This window comes from Scylla paramamosain, chromosome 14 (genome assembly GCF_035594125.1).
Source record: "Scylla paramamosain isolate STU-SP2022 chromosome 14, ASM3559412v1, whole genome shotgun sequence".
Classification (NCBI taxonomy): domain Eukaryota; kingdom Metazoa; phylum Arthropoda; class Malacostraca; order Decapoda; family Portunidae; genus Scylla; species Scylla paramamosain.
In genome coordinates, this window is record NC_087164.1 from 16,487,607 (window position 1) to 16,507,422 (window position 19,816).

The window sequence follows — 19,816 nt, forward strand, 5'->3', positions numbered from 1 at the left end:
TGTGAGAAAGACTATCCAAGGACAAAAAAAAAAAAAATGATAAAAAAAACCTGTTCACAATGTCATTCCCCGCAAAAAAAACAAGAGGGAAACCAAGAGAGATGTCCACCCTAGTTTTAGAGGTGGCTTGACACTCACCTTTTGAAACAATTCAAATACTGAAAAAGTAGAAGATAGAATCCAAAAGGGAGTTAGCAGTGAAAGGGATGAAAAAGTTGATAATGATTACAGGTTGGATAAAATACTGGTGACAGGAGGTAGAAAGTCTTGAGCAGATAGGCTATGGGAGACAGGAAGGGATACTGGTAGCAAATTTACATCAGCAACCATGGAAATAATATTACAGTAAAATCCCTCTCATCCAGCATTCAAGTATCCGGCAGCTTCAAGTATCCGGCACATTTTTCCCTGAGCCTTAAAATCAATAAAAAATCAATGTGTACTCATAAAATTGATTAAAATTCCCGTGTGAGGCATACTTTGTCCCCTTGCTACCAGAGCGCACTGCTTCACGCCACCCACGGCCCACTGCACTGTGTTTACTCAGTGACTCAGTCCAGCGTGTGCACTGTTCATCGCCTGACGCCTTCATCGTGCCTAAAGTTGTAGAAAAGAGGAAGCGTGTTGTGCTTACACTTAAGCAGAAGGTAGACATTTATCGACGATTAAAGAGAGGTGAAAACAGACAGCAACTAATGGCAGAATATGGTGTGGGCCCATCAACTATTTATGACATTAAATCCCAAACGAAAAAGTTGCGGGATTACATGAAACCCACTGACACCCCAAAGGCAGCGGAAAATCGTCACACACTGCAGTATCATCATGGTGAAATGATGGACAAAGTGATATACGAGTGGTTCAGCTTGAAAAGATCAGAAGGAGTCACAATTACAATCACAATGTGCGTTGGTGAGTGTGAGGTGGCAGCGCGGGCTGCCACCTCACACTCACCAATCAATCAGCTGATCTTTGTTATGGTAAGATGCATGAGTGTAGGTGGTGATTGTGGACATAATTTCACTTCTATTCAAGTATCCTGCAACTTCAAGTATCCAGCATGTCTGCAGTCCCGTTGATGCCAGATAAGAGGGATTTTACTGTATAAGGTACTAAGGGATGCAACATAGCAAGAGAGAGAGAGAGATAGAGAGAGAATCTGGCATGGAAGCCATAAGCATCTCACTAAATATCAGAACATTACCACCTTATTGTCAACAAATGAAGCTGTCACTAGAATGTTGTGTTTGAACCAAATTATGTATGATTGGATAAGATAGTTTTTAATTCTTTAGCTACTAAAGTAACTTTTTTTTGCTCATTTTTCTAGGTTTAACCTTAACAAGGAACAGGGTGGGTTTGGTCTGCCAAAGTTTGGCATCCAGAATACTGTGATTGAAGACACTTGTCCTGAAGAACCAATCTGCCCAAGAACTAAATACCGCGCTTTGGATGCCACCTGCAACAACCGTCGCCACAAGAACTGGGGCCGAGCTGGGACTGCCTTCCAGCGCATCCTCGCAGCCGACTATGATGACGGTGAGCCTCAGGAGCTTGACGCAAGACAGTGGAGAGCTTTATTGTCTTTAGGTACAAGGCAGCCATGTAATCAACCAAGGAGAAGAAATAGCAAATTAATCACTGCCAAGAACTTTTTTGTTTGTAGGGGTAAAGCACAGCCACTTGATCAGACAGGCAGAAATATTTCCAAATTATCCACTGCCATTAGTCTCTCTCTCTCTCTCTCTCTCTCTCTCTCTCTCTCTCTCTCTCTCTCTCTCTCTCTCTCTCTGAGAGACACACACACACACACACACACACACACACACACACACACACACAAGAATTTCTCACTAATGTGTTTTTGTTCCAGGATTAAACACACCCCGTTCCACTTCCCAGTCAGGAGCACCCCTGCCGTCACCTCGCCTCATCTCCTCCAAAGTTATCATCGACAGGGACAATCTTTATGCAAACTTCACTATGCTCATCATGCAGTGGGGACAGTTCTTGGACCATGATGTGACCCACACCCCCATCTCTAAAGGTAAGGAAAGTCCTCTGTTATCAAGGCTGAATCCTGAAAGGTAATGAACAGATGAGCTCCCATCCTTGTGATTTTCTAAAGTGGGTGAATTGAACTGTGATAATAGAGGTTTTTTTGTTTCCTTGTTCATAGTTTGGAACCAAGCTCAGGTTATAAGATGTTTGCCTTATAGGTGTAGTAGACCTATAGCACTAAGCATATAACAATACAGAGGCCTGAGACTTGTTAGGATACTTAGCTGAGTTGTTGTGCAGATGTAGAGAGTAGACATAAGCGGAGCAGTTGAATGCTGTGCTAGTATGTACAATAATTGCCTTGGCCATGCTTGGTGTGCACCTATAAACACTTAGATCTAGGGATTCAGATCCTACTTGACACCAGATCCTTACTAATCAGTCCACTCTGAGGTTGACTCTTAACTTCAGATTGATGATAAACACCAGTTACAAATATTATTGTTTTGTCAGCCATGAATATATTTCTCACATAAGTTACAAAAAATAAAAATCACATTGCAGATGGTGTAAAACAATCCTAACATTTTTTTTTTAGATAAGAGTAAATTAGAGCATGTGATATGATGTGATATGCTTCCCATTCTTGAGTAATCTATCCATGAGGAAGTCAGCTTGATATAAGCTTGGTAGAAAGGTAGGAAATGGAGGCTTGTTGACAGCCATGTACTGAAGGCCAGGTACTGCTTTATATATGTGTAAGAAAACGATCTTTATGAACATTTTGTCTTGTGCAGGAAAGAACATGTCGGATATCACCTGCTGTATCAATGGAGCCTTTCGTCCCGCCTCAGAGATGCATCCTGAATGCTTGCCAATTACCATCCCATCTAACGATCATTTCTACAGCAAGTATGGAGTGATGAAGCAGTTGATATTGTTCATAGAAATAGTAAAGATACGTCCTCTTATTAAACGCCTGATAATGTACATCTTTTGCTGTGTAATTCTTTTCCACTTACCTGCCTTAAAATTGGATAACTTGAAAATTTTGTGTGTGTGTATTTACCTAGATACAGGATAAGAGCCACACTAAGGTTTTGCTCTCCTGTCTCCATATCGACTTTTTCCAAATTTTCTTCAAATTTATGGACTGTCTTGGCACACACACACAGTCTCATCAAAAAAGTTAATTCCACACTGCTATGCTTCTGTGGGGAAAGCTATGTTTTTTTATGTGTCTTCTGCAAACACTCCTTTCCAGTTTCCTTCCATGTCCTCTGGTACTTCTCATATCTGGCATCACAAGATCATCCCTGTCAAACTTCTCCATCCCTTTCAATATTCTGTATAGTGCTATCAAATCATCTCTTCTCCTTTTTTTTCCAGTGTAGTCAGGCCCAATCTCTTCATTTTCTCTTCATAACTATACCCTCTCAGGCCTGTAGGGATTTTAGTTGCAGCTCTCTGAATTCTTTTTAGCTTTCTGATATCCTTCTCCAAACTTGGTGACCACACTAACGCTGCATACTCCAATCTTAGACATATCATTGTTATGTTTTTTTATCATCTTCATCAATATAACTGAATGCCATCTTGATGTTTCTCAGCAGATTGTATGTTTCTCCAGTGATCTTGTTTATATGCTTCTCAAATGACAGTTTATTAGAAATGGTTATTTCCAGATCTTTTGCTTCTGTTCTTATAGTAATTTTCTCATTTTCCAAATAGTAGTTGGCTTCTGTTCTTCTCATACTTTTTCCAAACTCTGTCACACTACATTTCTGGGCATTAAACTCTATGCTCCACCTCAATAATCATTCATTTATCTTAATTAAGTCTTGATTCAGACCTTTGCAGTCTTCTTCATTTATTACTTTTCTCATAATCTTAGCATGATCAGCAAAGAGACTTGTGTAGCTTGTCACCCCTTCCATCACGTTGTTTACATATATTGCAGACATAACTGGTGCTAGTACTTATCCTCTCAGAACTCCACATATTACTGCTCTCCATTTTGACTTATTGTCTCTGATTATTGTACTCATTTCTCTGTCCATCAAAAAATCAGACATACATTTTAATAATGATCCTCCCAGTCTTCCTATATTTTTCAATTTCCATATTACCTTTTTGCACAGTACTTTATCAAATGGATTTTTTTAGGTATATGCAGTCAGCCCATCCATCTCTCTCTTGCACTATGTCTTAAGTAGAAGCTCATCAAATTTCCTACACAAGATCTTCCTTCTCTGAATCTAGATTGTCTCTGTTATCACATTGCTGTCTTCCAAGTGTTTCACCCATCTGTTCTTGATGATCTTTTCACAAATCTTTGCTACACTTGTCAGTAATACTGGTCTATAGTTTAATGGATCTTCTTTACTTCCAGCCTAGTGAACTGGGGTAATATTCACCTGTTCCCAATCTTTAGGTACTCTTCCTTCCAACAGGGTGGTGCTGATCATATTGTGTATCACTTTTGCTAGTTGTGGGCTGCACTTCTTTAGAATCTGGTTCAACACATCATCAGGTCCCATTGCTTTTCTTACATCCAGCTCTTCCAACATATTCTTTACTTCTTCTGTTGATGTTACAATCTCTTTCAGACCATTCCTATTTTTCATCATTATCCTTTCTTCCCTAAAATAATTTTCCTTAATAAACACTAAGTTGATATAACTGTTGAATTCTTCAGCCATCTCTTTTGGGTCTTCATCCATTTCTTCTCCAACTTTAATCTTCAATTTTGCATTGATAAATCTATAAAACAGTTTTGGCTGGTCTTTACAATTGTCACATTCTTTCTATAATTCTTCTGCTCATCTCTGCATATTTTAGCATATTCACTCCTTTTCCTATATAACTGGCCCACAAGTCATGTCTTATATTTCCTCCACTTGTTCCACACTTTTCCTCTCTCCATTTTAACTTTAGCACATTTCTTGTTATACCAATCCTTCTTAAACAGGTTCACTATTGATTTCTTAGGTACCCATTTCTCCACTCCTTTATTATAAATGTCCAGGAAGGTGATCCACTTTTCTTCTATGTTGCCAGTTTGAAATACTTTGTTCCAATCCACTTCATCAAGATATTTCATAAGCTGTCCAAAATTTGTCTTACTATAATTCAACCATTCTCTCATGTGGTCTTTTTTCTTGTACTGATGTTTTTATTCATTACTAAGAACTGAATCAATGCATGATTACTTTTTTACTAGGTTTTTGTACTTTAAATCCTCTACTATTGCTTGTTCCTTGTAAAAATTAGATCGAGTCTTGATGGTATTTCATTTACTCTGAATCTCGTGTCTTCTTTAGCCCTCTGCATAAGAATATTGTCAACAGCCAACTCCAGCAATTTGTTTCCCCCATGAAGACTCACTACCTTCTGTGGTCCAACTTTACCAAGATACCTCTTCACCACAATTAAAGTCTCCCATCACTAGTATATCTTCATTTTCTTCAAGCAACTTGAATAAACATCCTCTTGTGTCTTCCAGCATTCTCTTGTATTCCTTCTCCCCCCATGAGTTGGAATTAGGGAGAACATAAGGCACTACAATATTTTTGCTTCTTCCCAGATTTCTCTTTAAGCTTACTTTCAGTACTTCTGCCTCCCCCTCTCCACATGCAGTAAACTCCACTGTCAATTCTTTTCTAACTAGGAGCATCACACCTCTACCCTGCTTACATTTTCTATTTCTCATCCAGAGGTTGTATTTTCCATCACAAATAATTAAAACATTCACATCACTCACCAGTTTTGTTTCAACAATTCTCATGATATCTGGTTTTTCTTCTATTGAATAATGTTTTACTTCCAACACTGCTGGCATCAAACCATTTATGTTTGTATATGCCACTTTTAATCCTACCCCTCTGCATTGTCCTCTCTCTTGTACCAGTTTCTCAGCCTCATGTCCATGACCCTCCAATAGAACCTCCTCTTCACCTCTGATCTTTCTTTTTATTTTGTTATTTTATTTGCTTATCTTCTTAGTTCATTTATAGTGGCTATGATCTTTCTTTGTTTAGTTTTTATTTGCTTCTCTTTTTAGTTCATTTATAGTGGCTCACTCTTTTGTGGTCCTATCATTTTTTATCCACACTTGTTTATGCTTTTCAACTCTGGCCAATTTCCAAGCTTTGCTTATTATTTCTTCAGCTGCTGCTTGCGACCTAAACCTTATTTTAATGGGATGCTGCCCACCCTTAACATATCTTATCTGCCAATCTTCAAATTTCTTCAATCTCTTCTGTCAGCTCCTTGTCTTCTTGTATTGTCTCCACCAGTTTATCCACACACTGCTTTACCTTCTTTTCTCTTTCATGCATCTGTGGTGTACACTCCTCCTTTAAACTAAATGCTGTTACAATCTTTTCTTATCTGCTATCTCTCTCACCAAGTGTGTGTGTGTGTGTGTGTGTGTGTGTGTGTGTGTGTGTGACCGTGTGTGACCATTTCAGTCATGTTTCTAATATAGCTTTCCTTTTACTGAAGTACATTATTCATCATTTTCTCTATTTTCTTTCTATTCATGAAAACATTATTCCAGATTTAATCAGCAGTGCATGGATTTTGTAAGGTCCATGCCAGCAGTTCGTCCTGCATGTAACTTTGGCCCTCGGGAGCAAATGAACCAGATTACAGCCTTCATAGATGCCAGGTGACCAAAACTTTCAAAATCAGAACAATGTTTATCATGTATTCAATGGTACATGCATGCTTTTAGTCAACAATTTCACTTTAATATCCTCATTTTTTTTGTTTTTTCTTGTGACTACATTAACTGAATAAAAGGTTAATAATATCAAATTTAAGTTCTTAAGTGCCATGTAGATGTAGTTAATATAATAGCAGTTAAATTCATGTACTCTTGTAATGGTTAAAGACTCTGGAAGCCACCTTTGTATCTAAATGTTTAAATATCTTCCAGTTCTGCAAGAAAGTTGTGACTTTAAAGACATTATGCTAAATTCCCTAGTAATAATTGAAATTCCCTGTTATTTTCTTTCCAAAAAGTGACATTTGTCAATATATTTCCACCTTATTTATATCCTAAACATTAATGTCTGTAATGTATGCCCAGTCATTTAATTGTCCAACTTTGGCTTATTTTTTTTCCACCCTCCAACAGCAATGTCTATGGATCCAGTGTGAGTGAGTCCAATGAACTTAGAACATTCACTGGTGGGTTGCTGAAGGAAAGCAACGACCCAAAACATCTCCTTCCACCCAAGCCCAGTGAATGTAAGGACTCCACTGGCCAGAAGTATTGCTTCAAGGCAGGTGGGTTTCCTCTTCATCTCTGGAGCATATTTCAACATCCCTGTCTGCAGATATTTTTAAGATTTTGCATAAATGTTTTCTTCTTCCTCCTTAATGATTCTACCATACGATCTCCAGACTGATGTTTCTTGCACTTCTTACACTTTACATGCTAGATATGCAGAACATTCAAAGAAGTCTCCATCATACAGTATCTGATCATGCAATGTGAGCACAAGTTCTGTATGCATGTAAGCATCTATGTACTGAAGAATATTGATTCATTGCTATTCCTGAGCTATTCTGAAAGTCCAAAAGGAAAAGGCATACACACCTACATTTAAAGTTGAATACTCAGTTTCTCTTCATCAGAATAGCCACACTTCCTTAGCAATATATCCCAAGAGAAGGGCTTGCATAACTCACCAATAACTTTATTAAAAAGTAGATATTTCACATGTTTCCTTCTCCAAAAAGTTTATACTCTTGACACTCAAAAACACCCAAGAATTCCAGCAAACTCTATATTTCTGCAGGTGACAGCCGTGTGAATGAGCAGCCACAGCTGGCTGTCATGCACACTGTATGGATGAGGCAACACAACCGCCTGGCCAGAGAACTCTCTAAGATCAACCCAGGATGGACTGATGAGATCCTTTTCCAGGAGTCAAGGCGCATTGTGGCAGCACAGATGCAGCACATCACCTACAATGAGTACCTGCCCATTATCCTGGGTGGGTGTGTAGGGCTCTTCTCTTTCATCAGGCTTTCATCACTTCAGTTTTACAAGGAAGGAGTATTTCTCCTTCTATGGACTTCTTTGCTCCTTTTTATTCTCCTGTTTGAAGCACATTTTTCTATATTTTGATATTTTGGTAATCTTTCATTTTTCTGGAAAAATATATTCATTATATGCCAGGAAGCACAACACCTCCATTCCTCACAACTCATTTTCTGTCACATTTTCATTTTCATTGTATTGCAAGAAAAACAACAGAAGCATTTTCCTATTACTGACACCTTTCCCACATTGAACCATTGCATTGCTATAAACTGACCAGACATTCTTGTCCTCCTTCACTCTAAGATTTCTTCTTCTTCCTTGTGTAATTTTAATAGATTGGTAATATTCCCCCCATTCCTTCAGGAGGCACATTCATGGAGGCATTTGGTCTTGTGCCACGTAAAGCTGGGTATGCTCCAGGCTACAGCGATAATATTGACCCCAGTATCAATAATGTGTTTGCCACTGCTGCCTTCAGATATGGCCACACCCTCATCTCTGGCTTCATGCAGTAAGTGAGAACAAGAAAAAGAGAGGGAGAGAGTACTGTACAAATGTATACATACAATCCAAGAATTACTTGTATCACATATTTTCTTCATCATTTCCAGGACTTTTGGTAAGTTTGGCACTGTGATAGACAGTCTGAAGCTCAGCAAGCACCAGTTTTCACCTTTCAGCCTCTATCAACCTGGTGGTTTTGATGCACTTATTCGAGGGTTCTCCACCCAGCCAAGTCAGAAATTCGACCACTTCTTCAGTGAGGAGGTGAGCTGACTGTGAAGATGTGTAAAGATGAAAAAAGATCACAGGGATAAGTGGACACTTCTATCTAGTCATTACTATATGAAATTAACATGCTATACAATTGTTACCATGTTTGGTTTATTCCTCAAATTCCATCTGACAATACTTCCTTAGTAAAAAATGTGCTTGATTTAGTGTGATTGTAGAATGTTTCTCTTTTCTTTCCCAGCTGACCAATCATCTGTTTGCTGGTAATAATCCCTTTGGCATGGATCTCGTGTCTCTTAACATCCAGCGTGGCAGGGAACATGGCCTGCCGCCATATAATCAGTGGCGCAAGATTTGTGATCTGCCGCTGGCACAAACATTTAATGACCTCAGTGATGTCATGGATGCCCAGGTATGTCTTGTATTGCATACTGTATGATATTTCTTTTATATGCAACAAATAGATATCCTTGAAATCTTCATCCTATTTTTCTTTATCATGTTTGGTTGTGGAATGTTATTCTCTCTCCATTTTATCATTACATCTGATAGCCTTGTCCATTAGCATCAAAAAGACATAACAAAGCAACACTGCAAATCACATTCTCAAAGAAGAACAAACTAACATTTGAAAACAGAAAACACTGCTACCCTGCCTTATGCATGCTCTTCATATTTCCACATTACTTAGGATACAAAAATTCTACATATATCAGACATTCATATTTACATCCTACATATATTTGTATGCAAGTCTTAGATCCATCTCAAACCAGTGCTGGGAAAATATCACCCCACACTTCAGTGGTAGCTGGATGAGACACTGTATGTACTACTGGTCCATTTTGCATATGTGTAAGCAACCTTGCATTTTATCAGGTGATTGCGCAGCTGCAGACATTGTATGAAGATGTAAATGACATTGACATCTTCATTGGAGGCATCTCTGAAAAGCCGAAGCGAGGGTCTGTCCTTGGTCACACCTTCCTCTGCATCGTTGGGGACCAGTTTGCTCGCCTCAGAGTGAGTGGTGGGACTGAAGCTTTCAGTGTAACACAAGGCGTGCACACACACACACACACACACACACACACACACACACACACACACACACACACACACACACACTCTGACACACACACACTCTGACACACACTCTGACTGACACACTCTGACACACACTCTGACACACTATGACACACACATACTCTGACTTAAACACACACACACACACACACACACACACACACACACACACACTCTAAATATTTGAGACTTGTGTTATGTTACTTGTCTGATATAATGCTATTACAGAAAATGATTTCTTTATCATGATGTCACAAGCTTTTTTTATCTCTCAGGTCTGTCTTTACCTGTAGAGATTAATCCATAATTTAGTTAGAACAAGAATAATTATATTGAATAGAATTTCCTTATGAAACTTTATAATGTGAATCAAGCATTGGGTTCAGACATAAAAGGGCAAGTATTGGCTGACTTTCTGAGTGAGAAGTTAATCTTTGGTGAGCCATGAAGGGCACATGCAGTCAAGGGAAGATGCAAAATTTCTTCTTGGACACAACATGCACACACTGTATTCAATTACTGTTTTTTAATCACAAAGTCAAAATGATTATCTCATCCCAAGTGGAGGTTAAAGCTAAATTTTCACTCCATTTTGGCAGCTTGGTGACCGATTCTACTACGAGAATGGTGGGCTGGAGCCATCTTTCAGCGAGGATCAGCTCGATGAGATCCGACAGACAAGTCTTGCCCGCATCTTGTGTGACAACTCAGACAACATAGAAATGATGCAGCCTCTTGCCTTCATCCAGGCCCATCGCTTGTATGTGTCAAGTCTACAGTGTATAGTTTCTCTATATATCTATTTATATTGCTGTATTTAATACCACTTCCTAAGAACTCCTTAGTGAGGTGGCCTTGGTAGAGGAGTTACAGTTGATGAGTATTACAATCTTTGCCTTTCTGCTTTGCATGTATCAGTCCTTCCCTTCTCTTCTCACCCCTTACATGAACTCCAGCATGTTGATCTTTCACATTTTTGGAGGCTGTCCTCTTGTACTTACCATGTCTATAATATTCATATAGTTCATCTGTTCCAATCAAAATTTTTCCATAAACTTTACCAACAAAGCTTACACCTCCATGTTAACATATTAATTCAAACTATGCATTTTCATTGTAAGCTGTGACACAGATGGTTTTATCCATCTGCATATCTAACTAACCTGCATAACCTATGCATCAGTTCAGTCACAATTTCTCTTCAGTACTTTATAATCCTATCTACATTGATAGTTAATTAAAAATTCAATTTCTGATGGTAATAGACATTTGGGACCCTGAGTGCAGAAAGGCCATAGGTTGAATAATGTTTTTAGTTTGTCTTGACTTTCTTCTCACCACAATATTGTGGAATAATCAGATATATGATTTTTTTTAGTTTAACATCTTTGTGGCTCACTTCATGCATGTTCTTTGTCTCCCTCATCATACACCATATTGCTTTGTTTAGAAGTGGAGAAGCATAAATATATCAGTGTTGAAGTTAACTCTACAACTTTTAATTTATTTTTTTCTTCAAATAAAAGGAGGATTACATTTCATACATACAGCCTCACATAGAAAAGGCTGAGCTAGGAATGAATAAGCCTTAGTTCAGTTAGTAGAAAATGACAATAGATGAAATGACAATTGATTCTTTCTTCTTTCCTCAGGAACAAGCGAGCTTCATGTGCTTCTGGGAGACTGATCCCAAAGGTGTCCCTAGCACCATGGAGGAATGAACCAGTGTGGGCCTGAGAAGGATACTGTTGCTCCACCACCACCACCACCACCACCACTACAACCACCACCATAACTAGTACCTCCACTATCTAGTACTACTGTCTCTCACCTTCATAAGAAGATAAGAAAATAAGGGAAGCTGAAAGAAACCATACACACCTACATATATCCACCTGTCATCTTCATCCATAGATTGGTCTCCTTTTCTTTTAAACCTCAGTAATGACTTGGCATTAACAACCTTAGTCATTTCCATTCATCTATCTCTATTTGATCAAGAACACATGCTGACAACTCTCAAAGAATAACACATTCTTTATGGGTCACCAAAGTAGCAGTTTAGTATTAATCTGTGTCTTGTTTTGTTCTTAATTTATACTATTAAAAGATTATTCTCCACTGTATATTGTTATTTTATGTTTTCTTGTATGAGCAGTCTTTGTACTATGCTATGGACCTGGTGTTTTGCATATATAGAATACTCTTTGAGGCTCTCACACTGAATACTCTTTTGTAGAGATGGGGGTAAACATTGCTGTGAAATCCTTGTAATTGGAGCAGGTGTATGGTGGGAAGGTTGAACTTGTAAGAATGATCATTCAGGTGTATCTCCTCAAATATAACATTACATTTTACAATTATTGTTCCTGACAAGTACCCTTAGTTAATACTTTGTGCTTTCTAAGATATAAAAGGAAAGCATTCTCTCTCTCTCTCTCTCTCTCTCTCTCTCTCTCTCTCTCTCTCTCTCTCTCTCTCTCTCTCTCTCTCTCTCTCTCTCTCTCTCTCTCTCTCTCTCTCTCTCTCTCTCTCTCTCTCTCTCTCTCTCTCTCTCTCTCTCTCTCTCTCTCTCTCTCTCTCTCTCTCTCTCTCTCTCTCTCTCTCTCTCTCTCTCTCTCTCTCTCTCTCTCTCTCTCATTGACCTTTTAATGGGTGAAATATGAAAGATTTTTTTCTTTGCACAAAGGCCTTTCCTATAAACCCATCATCATCTCAAAGCAGATCTTACATTGCTCACTTTTGTATCCTCCCCACACACACAATATCTTTCTCAAGTATTGAATGCCTACAATAGTAGTCACAGCAGTGTAGTAGTATTAGTAATAGTAGTAGAAGTAGTAGTAGAAGCAGACTACTGTAATCATCACAGGCCAAGCTGACCTACAAGCCATTCCTACATTTGACCCATGTTTTGGCAGATCCTATTAGTGTGCTCTGCTCTTGCTGTCTTCCCACATTTCCATGCAAGATATTTTTCAATCACTTCATCAATTAGCCTTACCCTGTTTTTTTTTCCCCCAATAAGAAAACAAAAGCTATGATTCCACTGATAGATGTTGACAGTCACATGGATAAATTTATGTAAGTAATAGGGTCTCTCTCTCTCTCTCTCTCTCTCTCTCTCTCTCTCTCTCTCTCTCTCTCTCTCTCTCTCTCTCTCTCTCTCTCTCTCTCTCTCTCTCTCTCTCTCTCTCTCTCTCTCATGATAATGTTAATAATGATGATAGTTTATCTTTATTTAGGTTTCCCAGGCACCCATTCATTCCATCCTGAAGCAAGCAAGGATGAACCACTATGTGAGTGGTGTGGCAACTGTCCCAGCCTGGATTTGAACTGGGGCTTGCTAATTCATACCCAGTGCACTGTGGAAACACTAAAATAACTATATATTCAGTGAAAATCTTTTAGACAAAAGAGTGTTAGAATGTGAGTGAAATATTGACTAGCAGACCTGATAGCACAGGGCATCAATTGCTCCAAGGACATGCATGCAAGAATTTAATTGTGTGTGTGTGTGTGCGCACTGCCACAGGTAAGTGTCTCCCAAGGTAAAGTTGATGAGGACAAGTGCAGGTGTAGGCTTTAGGTTTTATGTATGTCTCATAAGGTAATGATGATAAGGAAACAAACAGAAAAGGAGGAAGGAGAAAGGTGAGGAGAGACCAAGGAACCCCTAGTCTTTAGTTTCCTTGGTTATCAACAATGGCAGCTTGCCAGTCCATGTCAGTCACTGCAAAGGTGTTACTTGAGATGATGTGTGTGTTTGTGAGTCTGATTGCTGTACACAACCCTAAGAAGTTGCAGGTGTCAAGTTTGGGTTTCATGTATGTCCTGTAAAAAATTTTGTCTGTTACTTCCTTTTGGAGAATTGTTAGTTTATTTGCTTGCTTTCCTTTTTTTGTTTATGGATTTTTTTAGATTTTAATCTTTACTAACTTAAATTATACTTTATTTGCTCATTCATTAATTTCATCTAACCTATACATCATTTCATTATGAAAAGAATTGCAATGCATTTGTCATTTGCTACTTAATTCTACTTCACATGATTTATAATTTTAACAAAGTTTTTGCAGAAATCAGAATTCATATTATATGTATTTACAAATACTAATGGGGACACCATTCACCTGCAGGTAGTTATGCAAGTTATAAAGAATTACAGGAAATATCTATACTTCAGCCTCCTTCTGAGGGAATTATTAACTTTTTTTCTTTTTTCATGTAGGCATTTGGACATCTGGCAGCACACACGCTTTCAGAGACACCTACAGCAAGTGCAAGACAGAGGAGAGTGAAGATGGAAGATGCTGTACCATGTGCATAGTTTCAACCACAGGATTTTATCTTCATATTCATAGATTTCATGACCTGTTCATTGTCATTTAATTTCTTGTTCACACTTGTTTTGCTAGAAGGAATAACATTTTATAAAATTGAATGACAGTTGTATATGAGACCTTACATTATGAAGATTTGATTTTTAAGTTCTTAGCTTGGTCTTTGTTTATCACCATCATCTAGATTAGTCAAGTCTTTGTCAGCCTGCAGTCCACACAGTTAGTACTGCAGTTTCTCCTGTCATTCATTTACTTTGCTGATGGTGTCAATTCATAGTTAAACCATCTCTCACAGCACACTCACACATCCATCTCACTGTTCTTGTCAGTATGTTCCAAGTCTTTTACTTTGTGTTTAATGGTCCCAGTTGCACAAACAGGTAGTATTATACTACCCACTCATGGAATTTAGTCATAATTGAAAGGTCTCTGTGCAGCTGTTGGAGCCAAATGTGGTACTATTCCTTTATGCAAGTGTTTCATTTAATGGAGTGTTGTATGTAATTGGTCTGAAATGTATTCTTGAGACATTTAGGCTGAGAATATATAAATCTATTATATCGCCATCTCAACTTTTTAAAACTCTTACTGCAGTTACTGTTCAAGAGGGACAGCATGAAATTACTTTAACTATAAATGCTTTTCAATATTTATTTATCAGTAACAAGTTTGGATTCTGTTTGCTCTCAGTACCCATGTAAAAAACCTGTAAAAAACCTAAGTTGAAAATTGCCCCAAGACTTTATGAAGATAATGTAATGAAAATTGTGTTTATTATAGAAATAATAAACAAAAGTTTATGGAAACTGTTTTATTTTTACAACAATATACACATCTCTGCGTTGTCTCCGGAGACTCTTCGGAGTATTTTCGACTTAGCACAGATTTTTAGCCATTTTTCTGGCTTTTTCTAGCCATTTTACTGGTATTTTTCAGAAAATTTGGCACCAGATATATATAAAAAAAGGCAATTTTTTGGAGGCCTGAAGGGAGATTGTAATCAATTTTTTTTTTTGGTTTTTACTGGGCATTTCTAGGATTATTGTATAACCATTTCCAAGCTCAATAAAAGACCAAATATCTGATAAATGCTCTCATTTTATCCTTCAAAATACTTTATAATGATATACGTCACTGGAGCTGATTCACCAGAGACAGCTTGTCACCAAAAATTAATATAAAAAAATTGCACTTCATAACCCAACTTGGCATTTTAAAAATGTTTCATTTTAGAAAAAAAACACTAAAATCAATTTCATAATTTATTATATATAGTACTGGCACCACAGACAAGCAACATTCACAGAATAAGGAGGGGATGACATGATAGGAAACGGTAGATCTTTGGAAGAAAAAAAACACTAAAATCAATTTCATAATTTATTATATAGTACTGGCACCACACACAAGCAACATTCACAGAATAAGGAGGGGATGACATGATAGGAAACAGTAGATCTTTGGAAACGTGAGGCAGTGGAACGACATCTCTTCTGGAAGGCTGATGTGCAAGACAGATGAACCACTTCTCTTCCCTCCCAAGATGGTGTGGCAAATGACTTCCCTCTTCTCTTCCCTGGGGAATGACAGTTTATACAACATGAAACATTTCCTCCAGCAGGATGGGGATTGTTGGCAGGACATGCTGGTTCACAACTCCCTTGAGTAGCGGCAGCAGCTGTAACAAGTCAATATATTACTGTAAACCTTACGAGCAACTATTTCTGAATGGATGTCCACGCCATGTCATGTATATACCTATGACTATGTGGGTGTTGTAATGGGCTGTGGTGAGCACTTGTAGTCATTAAATTGTGTGTCAGGGATGGGTACGATGTGTACACATTTTGGTGTTATACTGTTGCCTGACATACTGCATGACTGATTCATGTGCGGTGTAGAACATCTCATCCCATCTATGTGGTGTATAGTAGAGCATCACGTTTCTTCACCCCATCTACTGAAATACTGCATGACTGATTCATGAGCGGTGTAGAACATCTCATCCCATCTATGTGGTGTATAGTAGAGCATCACGTTTCTTCACCCCATCTGCTGAAATACAAGAGGGAATGCTTATTATAAGCCTGTTTGTAGACATCTTGTATTGTGTACAATATTAATGTATATACATATTTAACCCATCATTAACCAAGTAACAATCCTGCTACACCTCGGCAAAGGGTCATTACAAATTCAGCAATTCAAGAGCATAGCAAACAATGAGTATTCAAGTGAGTGTGTATATATGCGTGTGTGTGTGTGTGTGTGTGTGCAAGGAAAGGCTAACTTGACTATCACAACGCATAAATACAAGCATACATACAGTGAATTTTCTATTTGAATCTAAGCAAAATCCTGAAAAATTACCCACCATATTATTGGTTTGTATGAAAATGGTTTCTCTGGTAAAGACTGCTGCCTAAGGGAAACAAGATTGTGAATAAATGAAAAACTGACATTTTTTTTCTTCCACTCCGAATGAATTAAAACAGACTATAAACATTTACTGCAGACAACTCAAGGACACTTGCTGCTGATGAGGACTGCTGTGTTAACCTGATATCCCAGACCGCGCAGACCAACCACAGCAGTAACTCGTACCTTCATATCTGTAAGACGTACAAATAATTGGCGATTTTTAATCGATTAATTACATCTGAACTACATTAATAGGCTCACGACCACTTTCCATTAAGATAAATTACATCTGAACTAATAGGTTCACGACCACTTTCCATTCATGCCATATAGAATAAGTTTCAGATCCATGTAATCCACTAAATTAAGGTATACAGAAAGATCCACGTCATCTTAAAATAGGTGCATTGGGTTCATATAAAGGAACTGGTTCCACTTAAAAGATTATTAGGAGACCGGTGGGAAGACGAAAAAAAGACCTGTAGACAGTAGAGTACAAAGAACACTCAGATCTCACGAACCCTCGAACCCCGCAAGTGGAGAACAAGGACGTTACACTTGAATATTCATCTCAAACATCAGTGTTACGCGGGTCAGTCCTTCCATCTAGGGATTCTGATTGCACATGACCTGAAGGAAGAACCTATCATGTGCAGCATAAACCTTATATTTAGATACATGCTCAATGCGAGTTTGTGTGTATATCTATTGCGTATTTGTATGCCTCCTGTGTTTTGTCTGCCTCTATCTGTACGCTTGCCAATATCTTTGTTGCGCGTTTTGACTACCTGTCTACATATTACATCCCTGCAGTGTGCGTTTGTCTATCTGCTGCGTGTGTTCGCCAGTCTATATCTTCGCTGCCTTATACAACAATTCTGTCTATACGTGGATATGACTAGATCTACATTTGAGCACCTCACTGAATTTTTGCATGTTCCATTGTTTTACATGTGCGTGCGTGTGGCGTTTCACGTGAGAGGTTCGAAACTTCTATTGTACAATTACACTAGTCAAGAACCCCAACGTACGTGTGCGTGCGTGTGCGTGTGGCGTTTCATGTGAGGTTCGAGACTTGTACTGTACAATTACACTAGTCAAGAACCCCAACACGTTGCTAAGCTATACAAATACGTACTACCTTCGCTGTGAATACATGCCGACTAATTTCTACAACTAAGACAATTGTATGTTGACGGAAATTATTGTAGCGACGACTGTATATCGTCACTAATGAAATAACACATGGCTGTTACGACGCTGGTCTTATTCAGGAAGCCCAAATTTACATACGTTATAAAACTAAGGCACTGATGTGGTCTCAAAAAAAAAATTCATACGCGCAATTATTATTTTTTTCCGCATCATTCTTCGTATATTCTTGGCCAGCAATTAAGTAATATCAAAAGCAGGTGTTCCATCACCTTTCTTCTACACTGTAGCAACATTCCCTATCCTCATCTAAGACACGGGGCAAAACCTTCAAACCTTGTCTTGTTCACAAGACAATTATCGGTCCTCCACCACACAGTCTGAAATCCACTGTAGCGTCAAATAAACCTTCTCACCAGACACCACCACCACGAGTAATAACTGTCCCAAACCAACACACAAGCACATATAACCAGCCAAACTTTACCTGCGCAATCCTCCGGAGAAACGACCGGCTGTGTGTCTCACTGCTTCCCACTTTACCTCCTCCTCCTCCTCCTTCTCCCCCTACCCACCCCCCTTGTTTCTTATAAAGACACTTGATAACTACTCGCTGTAAGCATCGTTCAAAGCCGGTGGTTCTCATATCATCCTATGTGACGCCCCTGTTTACGTCACATGAGGTGCTCTTAGCACTGTTAAAAAAAAAAAATTGCTTAGATTAAAACAAAGTGAGCAGATAATAGTGCCACGAGATATGTTAATAAACATTTGCTTCAGAATATCCAATGAAAAAAAAATGAGCTTGTAGTTCCAAACACCAACTATAGAATTTTGAAACATAACACAATATTTGGAAATACTCATAAAACGGAAGTGAACATAAAATAACAAACTATGATATGCACAATATCAGTATATATATATATATATATATATATATATATATATATATATATATATATATATATATATATATATATATATATATATATATATATATATATATATATGAAAACATGGTACACACATTATTTCAAATTCTCATAGTACTGAAATGTAAAGATACATATTCCATTAAACAAATTAAGTAATTATGAAACATGAAGGCAAGGAGCATAAATAACATTTCGAATTTTCATAATGCTAAAATTAAAAACTGACTGCATGAATGACAATGTCAACAGCTTATTTCAGTGAGGTGGGTGCAGCCGCTTGGCAAGAGTGTTAGGACAGATATTTGTTCCTGGGGGAATTTCATAATGTACTTTTGAACAATTTTTTTTATTTATTTATTTATTTATTTATTTTTTTTCTGGGCAAAATAATATTATGGATCCTCCCTTGCACTCTCCTCACGCCCCCTTAATTAGCGGAGTCACAATATCAATCAATCAATCAATTCAACAACTTAATTAAAGGAGCGCTCTAAGCCATGTACCTGACAAGCTCCTCAAGTGCACAAACAGCCTAAAAGTACACGGCAGAAATGTTTCATTCAGTGATTCACAAGGCTCTGAAGCAGTAATGAGCGTTATTCTTTTACGTGAGAGCGAATCATCTCAACAATAACGCATTTTCAAGTGCAATTCTTTTATAAATATTGTCCAGTTAATGTGACTATCATTGCTTGTTGTGCTTAACATCTGGAATTCATTATGAAGACTTAATATGACAGAAAAAAAATATTAAGAACACCAACAACAACAATAGCAACAACAACAACAACAAGGTTAAGGGTGCTATTGCTCCCAAGTGCTTATTATATGTGTTATTACGTATGTGGGTAGGCGCGACTCTCTCTCTCTCTCTCTCTCTCTCTCTCTCTCTCTCTCTCTCTCTGTGTGTGTGTTCGTTATCTAACGTGGTAATTTCAACTCTTCACTACTCCCTCCCTCAACCGCTCTCACCTTTCATTCCTTTCAAAACTCACCCTTGTCTCTTCTTTTTCCACCCTCCACCGTTCAACCTCTCTTCCTTTGTAAAACCCAGCCGTCCTTCCCTTTCCTCCTACCTCCCC

General features: G+C 38.1%; 1 protein-coding gene and 1 long non-coding RNA gene across 20 annotated transcripts in view; one reads left to right on the forward strand and one right to left on the reverse strand.

The window, feature by feature from the left end:
* LOC135106938 (peroxidase-like) overlaps positions 1-12,240 on the forward strand; it is a 36,642-nt gene extending 24,402 nt beyond the window's left edge. For both annotated transcript variants that reach the window (XM_064016389.1, XM_064016390.1), the window contains exons 7-18: positions 1,331-1,539; positions 1,874-2,047; positions 2,799-2,913; positions 6,563-6,673; positions 7,145-7,296; positions 7,812-8,009; positions 8,423-8,570; positions 8,671-8,827; positions 9,036-9,206; positions 9,674-9,817; positions 10,480-10,640; positions 11,533-12,240. In XM_064016389.1, the coding sequence (XP_063872459.1) occupies positions 1,331-1,539; positions 1,874-2,047; positions 2,799-2,913; positions 6,563-6,673; positions 7,145-7,296; positions 7,812-8,009; positions 8,423-8,570; positions 8,671-8,827; positions 9,036-9,206; positions 9,674-9,817; positions 10,480-10,640; positions 11,533-11,617 (1,825 nt within the window). In that variant the 3' untranslated portion in view covers positions 11,618-12,240. The remainder of the gene's footprint in view (positions 1-1,330; positions 1,540-1,873; positions 2,048-2,798; positions 2,914-6,562; positions 6,674-7,144; positions 7,297-7,811; positions 8,010-8,422; positions 8,571-8,670; positions 8,828-9,035; positions 9,207-9,673; positions 9,818-10,479; positions 10,641-11,532) is intronic.
* Positions 12,241-15,590: 3,350 nt separating this feature from the next.
* Positions 15,591-18,356, reverse strand: LOC135106697 (uncharacterized). Of its 18 annotated transcripts, none has more exons than XR_010271419.1 (3): positions 18,284-18,345; positions 16,598-16,835; positions 15,591-16,278 (listed from the first exon to the last, which is right to left on the reverse strand). It is a non-coding gene; the product is annotated as an uncharacterized LOC135106697 (long non-coding RNA). The 18 variants fall into 18 exon arrangements; XR_010271420.1 differs by having other exon boundaries at positions 15,591-16,275; positions 18,284-18,344; XR_010271417.1 differs by having other exon boundaries at positions 15,591-16,275; positions 16,684-16,835; positions 18,284-18,342.
* Between the last annotated feature and the right edge of the window lie 1,460 nt (positions 18,357-19,816).